We start from the raw sequence: 12,386 nt of genomic DNA, 5'->3' as shown, positions 1-12,386 counted from the left end.
GGAAACCAAGAAATTCCCTTAGCCTCCATAGCGTAGCTTTGAGCAGCCAGCTGCTGCGCTCCGCCGTACTGAAAATAGCTTACACCTACAATTAAAGGTAATGAACCTACTGCTATGACTATAGCGATTATGGCAATGGGCCAATTTGCCAAAATGTTGAACTATCCCTTTAATGTAAGTGATAAACTTGGGAGGTTTCATGGTGATATCTGTTAGTTAAAAATTTTACCCTATTCACCTCTGGTGTCTCCCCAGGCTTCCTATCCATCTTGGACGCCATCTTGAAAATAACACCTTTCTAGTGGTCAAATTTTGGTAAACTTTTAGTATGTTATTAAGGACATCTAATACTATAAAAAACAGCTGAGAAACCTTTTGTTAGAATTTTTTTAGGGTTAGGTGTTTTTTTCGTGACATCTTCTCCCTCACACATTCATCTCTTTTCCTGCTTCCTGTCATTTTCTTCTGTCTCTAGCTAACTCAAGGCCTTTTGCTTTGTTCCTCTTTCATCCGTTTTCCCACCTATTTTTAGGGCCTCCACTCCTCCTGTCCCATGAAGCTCTGGCTGTATAAAAATGACCAGCGTGGAGCCTGTTGCAGCAGGCGCTGGTCAGCATTTGCATAGAGCCGACTTGACCTCAGCTTTTTGTAAATGAGTCCGAGCAACACACAAGCGCACCTTTCTCACACAAAGCACCGGATCGGATACAAGTACAGAATCAGCAAATACAATGTCTTTTTTCTCAGTTTTAAGAGTATTAACAGGTTTAATGAGATTTTACAAGCTGGCAAGCGAGCGGAGAAACAAAGGCTGAAACTAAACAGGCAAGTAAAATCCATTCCTATTCTCTGGCCTGACCACCTCATCTATTTATTTTTCTCTTTTCCCCATTTAGAGGTCTTCACTGCTGGCCCACTCTGTCCTGAGAAACCAGAGAGTGACCAACGACTGACCAAAGACCAAAAAAACAATTTTGGGCCGGGTTCATGTCATCAGGTTGGTAAGAGACCAGCCACAGGTTTCATGACTCGGCGTTAGTTCTGACCACACTGGACATCACAGCAGCAGAGAATAGTTTTGGGAAATCAGTATTTAAGAACGTTGTTCACAGATATTACTAAAGCTCTTTGGAAAAATATATTTTATCATTCACCCAGTTGCCTACAGAGTATTTCATTAACGTCTGCTTGTTCACAGGTCACACATTAGCCGACGACAGTGTTGCACTGGACTAAATTTTAACACGTTTCTACTAATCTGCCTCCCTCAGGATTGTACAGTACAGAACCAGTTTAACTATGACCTCAATAATAAAACACAGGATCAATTTCACATCTTTTCTGCAATTAACTATTTGCTGTGATAGACAGGGGAGCTGTGGTCTTGTATTATACATTATACTTGCTACAGATGATTATATTTCTCTTTTAGACCACTACTGCTTGTTATTATTATGGTATTTTATTGATTATACTGTTGTCAGTGTTGGTGTTTCTCCATTTTTTATTCCTCCCTCTCTCCAGACCTTGAACCGAACGTGTCTTAAATCTATTAAATCTGCGGAAAAATGTAACTTTTCAGGCTTAATGAAAAAAAAAAAGGGTTTGTTTTAGTATGTAAGACAGTTTGGACCCATGTTTTCCCAAACTGTCTCAGACACAGGTATAAGCCTTCTCTGTTTGGACAGAGCTTATAACCACGTCCTCACGACCTTCTCCCTGAACAGTTTCACTCCCGTTACTTTTTGCTCCCCACATCTTCCCATTCACAACCTCCCACCCCACAGTCGTTCTTCTACCCCCCTTCCTCCTTCATCTCCCCTCCCACTTTTCCTCTTCCTCCTCCCTACCTTCTTCTACTCTAAATTTAACCACCTCCTTCGCTCTGCCCTCGTTCCCCTTGTTATATCACCCTAACTGCCAACTTCTCCAGGATCCTGCCCAGCCCCATTCCCTGATATTTCTACCCTCCTGCTTTTATTCTCTCCCTCCCCCTTTTTCTCATTCATTTCCCCTCTTCTCTTCTCCTCTCTCTCTCTCCCTCTCTCTCCTGTGTTTCAGAGGAATGCATTGCAGAGGAGAGCTGGGTTTTAGTTTCAAGGTCCAGACAGCTGATTAGATAAGTTCAATAAAACTGCAAACTGCAGGGAGGATCCGAGTACACAGATAACACAGGACTAACGGCAATTCATGCAACACAGTTCTGTGGATGAGGGAAACTATATTTGCACTAAAGGTGCTATAAAGATAACTTTAACACACTTCCCTGATGCTTCTTTGTACCAATTTCATCTCGCTCTTGATTTTAATATTCGTTCACAAGCTTTTTTTTCTTAGCTTTGAAGCACCTTGTGACTCTCTCTTTAAAGAGCGCCGCTGCATAAACACAACCCACAACTGCATGTCTTTGCGTGTGTCCCCTACCCTATAGGCCAAATGGAACAAGCTGAGCTGTTTGTTGCCACAACAGCTCTAAAAAACGGCAAAGCCACATGAGATATGACTACCATTGCCCTCTCTCTCTCTCTGTCACACACACACACGAGCTAGTCATACATCCAGTCAGCCATAGTCATACCCGGTCATAAGACTGAGTGAGCGTGTGCAGGAAGCTAGATCATTGTTTGAATAAAGACTGAGGCCTGTGTGTGTGTGTGTGTGTGTGTGTGTGTGTGTGTGTGTGTGTAGCTTGAGGGCTGTGAGGTCACTGCAGTACAAAAACGCTGCAAGATGAAATGCGTTTACTGTGAGGCAAAGGTGGTAAGCAAGGTTAGATGGGAAATTACCGGCCTCCAGAGCAAACGCTGACCAACCTCGTTGCCTCAGGCTGATGGAGGCAAAAAGACACAATGGTTGGATTTTATGACTGGGCACATTTTTACTCCCAACCACTGACAACTCATCATGATCCATCATTAACTAGAGACATGGCCACATCTCAAGATGAGCTGATGCACCCTTATCTTATCTTTCTGGTTAAGAATCAGTGGCACTACGCAGCGTGGACATATTTTGCTTTCTGTGTCTTATTTCCAATCAAAAACGGGTCATATTATCCACATAACTACAAAAATCAAATACACGGAGGGTTGCCTGTGTTTCCCCCACACAATGTCATTAAAATGTGAATTGCATTTCTAAATCAACTAATTATGACGTAGGCGAAAATATTGGATTGGGACCTCTACATTAGATTTATAAGAATCAAGATATGCCCTGAGGGAAACATTTATATTTACAGCTCAATTATCAACTCGTCTGTGCACGTTTTAGGACAAACTAATGTCGTCACTCACATGCAATTTCTTCTTGTAGGCTACTGGCAGTCTCACAATATACTTTTCTGGTAAATGTTTTTGAATGGGATAATTGTTTAGTGTTATGGTGTCTGATCCGTGCCCCTGTCAACTGGAGTTCACAGCTTCCTGACAGGAGAAAGAGCATTTACACCAGACTAGACGTTTAGTCTGAACCGCCCTTTGCCAGACAACTTTTGGACTCCCTCGTGGCGTGACCTACATCTGAGATGGGAAATTTTCCACCAGACAAAAAAAGCTCTATCACCTCTACCAGCCACTGGGCATTTTTACACAATACGCAAAAAGCTGAATAACGGATATTTGCTGAGCGACTTTGATGACTTCATGACTCTACTTTTGCTGCTGTAATAGCAGGATGTTTGTACTTCACATTACCATGTGAGTTTCAGTTGTAGTGGCTGCTTGCGTTGATTCATTTTAAATCAACAAATGACTGTCAGTTACCAATCTATTAAGTACGCCTAACTAAAACTGACATGGTTTAACCCAACAGTCCTGTAATAATTAGATTTTTGCTGAGGTGCTGATTCAACTACATTATGTGGTGTTTTTGTCATGCCGTTTAATTATATTGCTTTATATTGCAACAAGTGCGTGTATTATTTTGCAAACAATAAAAACTGTGGAAAAAAAGGTGACACGCACGCACATCCCAAAAACCGTATAATAGGGTGCTGGAACTAAAATAAAACTATAGGCAAAAAACGGATCTACAGATCTTTTTGTTAGTTTTTTAATAATAAAAACTGAATATTAAAGCTGTCATTAAACTAAGATTTAAAGCAGGGCTGCTGTATTAGATTGCATTGGTTTTAGTAGGTGGCGGTGCACCTAATAAACTTGAGTATGTATCTGAAAAGACTTGGATTAGATGTGTTTTTCAGCTCCACTCAAATATTTTGTATGAAGTTAACGTAGACTTCCACATAATCGAGGCACATTCACTGCTGGGCTTCTAAACTCAACCCGGTGCACCTTTAATCACTTCTGAATGAATGGAAGAAGTGTGCAGCAAAGACAGGAAGAGTGAAAACGAAAACAACGGCAGATAGAGGGCAGCAGAGAAAGACTGAGCTGAAAACAGCAAGTTAAGAGCAGAGAGAGAACAATGTGGTAAAAACACACGGCACTTGGCATATCCCAGAACCTGTTACATAACTAGAACATTATGTCTCGATGTATATAGACCTCTGTGTCCGTCTGCGTTGCTGGAGGTTCGGTGGGACGGACAGACTGCAAAGAATCTCGCAAGGAAAGTAGAGAGGCGTGGGGGGGAGAGCGCCATGGGAGGGAGAGGGGAGGAAAAGGGTATTGAGTTTCCTGTCCACCCCCCCTCCCCTCCGCCTCCCCCAAGTCCCCTCCTCCCAGAAAGTTCAAAAAGGTCACTAAAGAGCCACCCCCTCACCCCCCCCCTTCATCGCCATCACCACCTCAAAGAATCCTTGTGTACAGGAAGTGCAGACCCTCTCTCTCTCTGGAGAATTAATTTCTAAAAGGGACGTACAGGGACGAATGATTTCCTCCCTCTCTCTCTCACACACACACACACACACACACACACACACACACACACACACACACTCTCTCTCTCTCTCTCACACACACACACTTGTGCCTATTAACACCCCTTAACTTGATCTCCTTCGGCCCTGCCCATCTCTAGCACACTCTCTCTACATTCGACCTGCTCCCTGTCATGTCCCTACGCGACACACTCAAACACTCTCTCTCTCTCTCTCATACACACACACACACACATTCCGCGGGTGAAGGTGCTGACACTTTCCAGAGGGTTAAGTGGGTGAGTGTCCGTTTTATTGCTCGCTACGGCCACAGATTAAAACCCCTCTATACTAGTATACTGCTCGCTGGATGCTAACGGCCTAAACACTTATAGAGGAGGCTGAGGAGAGAAGAGCAGCACTGACTGGCATGAAACAGTGGGAGAACTTCTTTTATTTTATGTTTTATTTTTAAGTTTACCGCAAACTTACATTTTCACGTTTGTATTATCATTTTAATACAGTCCCCTGCAGGCCTCCGTACATACATACACACACACACACAAGGGCCTCGTCTCAGTCAAGATGGAATCTATTATTCCTTTGTTTCCCTGCAGCTTCTGGAGGGAACTGAGCCTGAGCCTGGCTAAGAGGGAGGGTGTGTGTGTGTGTGTGTGTGTGTGTGTGTGTGTGTGTGTGTGTGTGTGTGTGTGTGTGTGTGTGTGCGCGTGTGTGTGCATGTGTGCAAAAGAGGGGGGAATCAAGGTGGTAGACAGCTGAATGCCAGCAACAAATGGTGTGTGTGAGTGTGTGATTGGCAGGGACAGAGAATGGAAGACGGCAAGGATGAGAAGAAAAAGGAAAACAAGACCGGAGACAAAGACTGCCAAGAGGAAAACAGACACAGAGGAAATGTTAGTGTGTGTGTGAGAAAGAGAGAAAGAAAGAGAGAGAGAGAGAGATCTGTATAGAGACATCTGTATACATGTGCCTCCATGTCCTGATGTCTATGAGCAATCATTAAGCCAGAGGCAGAAGTCAGACTGCTGCACAACCAGACCTCACAGACAGACTGACAGACAGACTGGGAGTGTCTGCGAGAAGGAGAAGGAAGGGGGGGGGGGGGCAAAAATCAAGGACAGGACATGAGGAGAGAGCAAGGAAGAAAAAAAAAAGAGATTGAAAAGGAGATAATGGTAAAGCACACCCTCCACACACACACACACACACTTCAGCCTGCATGTGTGGGTAAAATTCCCAGAGCAATGACACATCCAAGTTGTTTGCCATTATCATTTTTAAACTGGCCCATATTGACCTGCTGTAGCCGTCATTTTTATACGCGCTAATGAGAAGTTTCAAAGTGTTCAGTAAACACATGGTTGTGTTAAGAGGAGCTGCATTACAAGCACATGGACTGTTGCCCTGCTGCCAAGTTTCCCAGTGGCCAACAGGAGTACTGCAACAAAATAAATACAGTAAATCCCCTGCAGGGCAAAAAGTATTTTCCTCAAGTTGAAGGCCCTTACAAAGACATAATGGTAAAACTGTTAAAAGAATAAATCTGACAGTAAATAAGGTCACGCAATGATTTTTTTTTTTTTTTTTTTGCATTGAGATACAAAAAGGACATGCAGGAGAGACAAAAAAAAACCAGACTAGATGTTATTAAAAAATACCACACATACTGTTATGTGTGGTATTTTTAATAAAGAATGTGCTTCCTTGTTTTCACTTCAAAGTCAAGGTTCTTTTGAAGACAAATCCAAATTAAAAACATAAACCACACATTTCTGCAACAAACTGCTGCAGTTTGTCCACTTCAAGTCTGCTGTTCAGAAGTCATTGCCTTGCAACATCTGACCGACCTTGTGATCACCTTTTTTGTCACAAGAGCAGATGGTGTGAGGAGTGGAAAAAAAAAAAACCTCGGACCATGTTTACATGTTTAAAAGCTGACACACAAACACAGTGAAGCATGAGGGAAGATGAGCTGGGAGGACAAACGCCATCATCCTGTTTGCTTCAAGGAAACATCTTGTTAATTTAATTTTTATCGAGAGGAGCTGTGAAACATCTACTTTGGGGCTCGCACAAAAAGATGACAAAAGTCCTCCTCACTGTGTGTTTGTGATGAACTAACTAATACCGATCACAGTAAATTTCCACCACAATTTATTACCCAACTTTTTACCTCTATACATTCAGTTGCTTATCATTTTTAGATGAATACAAGTTAAAACAGCTCCTCAATTAGATCCTTGCTTACACAATGTAATGGATATGTGTGAGAAATGCACTGAGGCGTTCATGTGCTGGTTTGACACGACTGAAGGAACAAGTGATGGCAGAACATAAACTCAAACGAGTCAAACCAGCTCCTTGTATAAGGTTAAATGGCAAATCTGACATGGATCGGGGAGAGGTGTGTGTGTGTGTGTGTGTGTGTGTGTGTGTGTGTGTGTGTGTGTGTGTGTGCGCGCAGTGTATAGTGTGTGTCTTTCACACAGCTATGTGGAGTGGAGTCTGGTTACACTCCAGCAAAGGGAACACCTCACCGCTCTGTCTGTCAACATGCGTGTGATGCAGTAAGACCTTATAAGGCTGCGTGCCTGCTGCAGAGCTACAATAGAGTAAAAAAAAAAAGAAGAAAAGAAAAGAAAAGAAAAAACAAGATGACAAATTTGACTTAAAAAGAAAAGAAAGACAGGAAATGTGAGAGCGAATGAATGGGGAGGCAAACAAGGAAGGTAGAGAGGGAAGAGGCAGAGCTGAAAAGTTTGAGAGTAAGAGACAGAGAGGTGGAAAGAGGCCGAGAGAAAGAAGATGCCAAGAGGTTGCATGCTTTCCTCTCTTTCACCCCATTACTCATCCCCACTCTCACTCTCTTAATCCTCACTCTTTTCTCCCCTCATCGACTCCTCCCCTTTCTACCTCACTCCTTCTCCCTCCTTTTTGTTCCTCCTTTATTATTTATTTTGTACTATGAACCCATGAGCAGGGGGTGTAAGCTTAAGGCAGACGATTTATGTTTCTTCTGGAATCGAAATGAAATGAAAAAATAATAATGGGAAAACTTTGAATCGTCTGCCGATTCACAAGGAAGTCAAATAATGTCTGGCAGAAATCATCCGTCTGAATGAAGCAGGAGGTTCTGTATTAAAAATATAATTCAGTCCTTCTCTCGCTGCCAAATCTGCCGTCAAATTCATCCGCTGTTCTTACCACAAATATTACGTTTTTCTAATATAATATTTGGCAACAATTCAGCATGTCTTTATAACCTGGAAAAAGTATCTTTGGCTTATGTTTTTTTTTTTTTTTTTAAGTATCATCACTGCCCCTAAAATGAAAATACTCATGTTTGTGCTGTATTTTTTGTTGTCGTGTTCACGTTGCGTCAAAACTGCCACTTACAATGACCCATTTCAACTGAAATCCTGAGTAAATGTATAGCCACCGTGGGTGACGTAGCATAGGTGAGCTAGTTTTTAAAAAAGATTAGTGGCTTTGACAGTTTTGTCTGTGTTTCTTAATTGAGATGTCCCAGTCCAACGCTTACTCTCCCACTCTCTCCTCAGCAACAGAACCTGGCTGCACTCCTGCTTCTCTGTCTGTGCAGCACATGGCTGGACACTTGACTTGACTTGCGGGAAATCAGCTCTCTCCATCTTTCAGCCAGCTCAGTGACTTATTAAGCAAAAAAAAAAAAAAAAAACCTTCCAGCGTCTTGCACACAACCGCAGCAGTGGCAGAAAAAGACAGAAGCGGCAGTAGCAGTGGGATAGATTATTATGCAGGAAATTGTGTTTAGGGAAATGGCCTCTTCCTGTTTTTGTGGCCCAACAAGCTGATCCAAGACCCTCAGTGAAACCAGTTTTCCAAAAATCAGTGAAATGTAAAGGCTCTAATTTATTGCGCCAACACTTTCAGGTGATTCACAGTAAATATACAGTTTGATAATCATGTTTAGATTACAAGTGGAGGTGGTTTGGTGTGATTGAAGAGTGTGATGAGGTTGCTAAGGACAACTACACATACAGTAAGTAAGTAAATGTGATTGTGAACACTGCTGTACCTTGATGTCAAAGTTGCAGTCAAATCGCTTGATGAGGACGATGAAGGCGCCCGTCAAGTTGTCTCTCGGAGGGGGCTCGATGGGCTCGCACGCATTTTCTGGCCGTGCACCAATCAGGAAGCCCTGTGGGGATGACATCAGCAGAGACATTAAGTGACTTACATGCAAGTTTAAGCAAATGTTATTCATCAAAGGCAGTGAATAGTCACAGAAAACACACACACATATACAGTATATATATGCAGGGAGACAGACAGATTGACAAATAGACAGAGAGAGAGTATGGAAACACTTCAAATCAGTTAAACTGGACATTGAGAACACTTTATGCTTCCAGCTCTCTAGTATTAACACTGTCTAATGTTTGATTGAATCCATGTCTGATGATCCGGCACTGAACGGAGCAGATCATTGTCATTATCTGGAGAATCCACAGTGACAAGTGTGTTGATTGTATATTTGTCATTTCTCATGCACACACTTACCCCCGACAGATCAAAAGGGCCAGTGATTATGATAAACTATAACTTAATGACATGAAATAATATAATGATAAATGAAATTTAATGACCTTCTTGATGTTCAGTCACTTTTACCAATTCCAGCATCAGGACTTAGATTTATGTCTGCAGAGTCAAAGTGACATTGATGCTCATTATCTCACTTTCTCACACCTCTGAGACACCAGTGGACACACGTCAGCAAGATTTGCCCTATTATCAGTGTTAAATATGATTCAGATTGATAACTGCTGCACTGTAGGGGGTGTACAGAGTATAATATGTTATCTGGTGTCTTTGATGTATGTCTGTTTAATGGGGAAATGTCCTCTCTGAGATAGAATCGCACCATTTTGTCAGATCTTTGAGACACTGACCAGGCCAGATACAACACTGTTAAAGTGTATCATCTCATCTCAGCCCACTGACCTAGAATCTGGGCTGCGCTGCTTTGTTCAACTTTCCCTCTGCTCCCCGACTAACAGCAGCCATCACAACCACGTGGAAACGAGGGGAGAAAAAAAAAGAAAATCTTGTGCTGCAGCCCCAGATGCAACACTGACAGATCAAACATTAATTTAACATGGTAATGCATGAATAATGAATGCACAACCTTCCACAGGAATTGAGATTACTGACGCACAAAAATGATGCATGTGTGTGTGTGTGTGTGTGTGTATATAATATGTATGTGTGTCTTATAGCCTCGCTGCTGTTGTTCTCCTTTTTGACCTCTGGCCCTTTCTGTTTCCCATCTCTCTTTCTCTGCTGCTTCCTGTCTTCGTCCAATTTCCAATAACAACTTTTGAAGTGGCTGATGAGAGGGAGATGGCGAGAGGAAGAGAGACAGAGACAGAGACAGAGAGGCTCACTGGGATGAAGGGAAGGAGAACAAAGGCAAAACTGCAAAATAAAACAAGGAGGGATTCAGATGGCCACTAAAATACGAGGAAAGGAGGGAAAAACTGACAGAGAAAGACAGAAATAGAGCAGATAAATGGACAAGAGATGATGAAAGGAAAACACATCAGAGAAGAGGAGGAGGGAGGGCCCCGATGTGATATACATATCTGAACCCCCTGCTCTTATGCAAGTGTAACTAACACCACTTTGTGTGCGTGTGTGTGTGTGTTAGGGCCAGGGTGGTAGACAGGAAGTGTGGACTGCTGTGGGACTCTGGGACACTTTCAGTTCTCTCCCTCCCTCCCTCTCTCTCTCTCTCTCTTAAAGCCAACGCTTCAAAAACAAAACCCAGCTTCTATACGAAGGAGCGTCTGCACTTTCTCTCTCTCTCTTTCTCTCTCAAAAACACACACAAACCAAGCATCAATTAGCAGCTTTTCTGCCAGTGCATCTTGCCTGCACTGCTACGCCAACTTGACTCCAAACATACTGTATATCTGATCCGCATATGGAGAAAGAAAGACCCACTGTGACACATCACATTCACGAGCAAATCCGTGGGATTGCGCAATGGCACGGACGGACACCAAATTTGCTGACTCAGTGCGCTCGCTGTCTGTTGTGGCGTCACATGGTCAGGATCTGATGGTATGTAAGGCAGCGGCTGCGTGATGCGGGACATCTGTGAAATCCCACATCAGGGAGGAGAAAACATGCGAGGGATCACCCGCTGCCCTCACACCACTGTCACCTCTGGGTGCCTCCTCCTGTGCAGCTGTAGTCTGACTTGCTGCTAAATGACGTCACTGTGCCACTGCCTCACATTCCTCCTTCTGGCTTTGAAATCAGAGCCAAGAGCGCCCTCTGTTGGGTAGAAATAACAGGTAAAAATAAAAAAAATAAATAAAAAAAAACACCTGCCAGCACTGCAGCGACAAGAGCGGGGTGAAAAACAGGAAATAACTGGGGAAGGAGGGGGAATCCTGAGCACACGGACTGAAAGGAGATGAAAATGCAAAGAGTGGTAGTAGTACATCACTTCCCAGACCTCAAGCTACATCTGCAGCACATAAACTGTGAGAGGGAGCTTTTTTTTGTAAAACAGTATTGATATTTTCATCATCCTGCAGTGTCGCTGTTACTCTGATTTTTAGGCCCTGTTGATTCTGTGCCAGGATGTATTCATGTTCCTATACGAACTCTGAGAACAGTATGTTCCTGACATAAGAGCACTGGGCAGGTCTAGATGGAGCCTAAGATTCAGACTGTGGCCAGTTTAAAAGCCAAAACAGAATAAAAAACGCACCATTATCAACAAGCACAAACCAATTGAAATTTGCGAGGCTGCTGAAAGCTTTTTATGTTAAATATAAAATATACCATGTATATTTTAGGCTTCAACACATGTTAGCACAAGTCCATTAAAACCAGATCCAAGCTGACTGGAAACCTTCAATCAGAAATTATGGAAAAATGTGCGCATCTAACTGCAACTATTGAGATAAATTACAGTATATATTTATAGTATTTTCTAAATTTACTAAAATCCCTGTTATTGCATTATTGTTAGGGAAACTCTACCCCAAATTATGCACTAAGCATGTGATGTGATACCGAAACTGAGAAGTATTTTTCTTACAACACACTTGTTTGTAATATATTTGCACAATTACACAGCTGCAGGTATCACTTGAGAATAGAGAAGAGTGTGAGCAGATAAAACTAAAACATTTAGTTTCTCAGTTTCATCAAGGGTGCTTTGCTTTATAATGTGTAGTGTAAGTAAGTAAGTGTCACATGAATAGCTGTTGTGGTGGGAAGTCAAAGCTGCCAGTGTGAGAGCAGTAAACTGTACCAGCCAACTACAGACAAACCCTGTTTTTATGGTCTCCACATGTTGTTGTATATGTTTACCTCACCTGTGGTTGTTTCTATTCAGACAACATTTTGAGACAGTCTGAATATTAGTATTATGGCATAAAGTATAGCTTTCTGACCAGTAAAATCCACTTGCTAAACTAGTGCTGGCTTTAGTTTGTCTTTTGGCTCAAATGAATTAGGACAATTGAAAAACTACGGTAAT

General features: G+C 42.4%; 1 protein-coding gene across 1 annotated transcript in view; it reads right to left on the bottom strand.

The window, feature by feature from the left end:
* rnf13 (ring finger protein 13) overlaps positions 1-12,386 on the bottom strand; it is a 49,213-nt gene that overhangs the window by 27,835 nt on the left and 8,992 nt on the right. Inside the window, exon 3 of the mRNA XM_085774564.1 lies at positions 8,901-9,023. Within this exon, the coding sequence (XP_085630690.1) occupies positions 8,901-9,023 (123 nt within the window). The remainder of the gene's footprint in view (positions 1-8,900; positions 9,024-12,386) is intronic.

This window comes from Trachurus japonicus, chromosome 4 (assembly GCF_045865225.1).
Source record: "Trachurus japonicus isolate A0001 chromosome 4, Traja_1.0".
In the NCBI taxonomy this organism is placed as follows: domain Eukaryota; kingdom Metazoa; phylum Chordata; class Actinopteri; order Carangiformes; family Carangidae; genus Trachurus; species Trachurus japonicus.
This window is presented reverse-complemented; position numbering and strand designations above follow the sequence as displayed.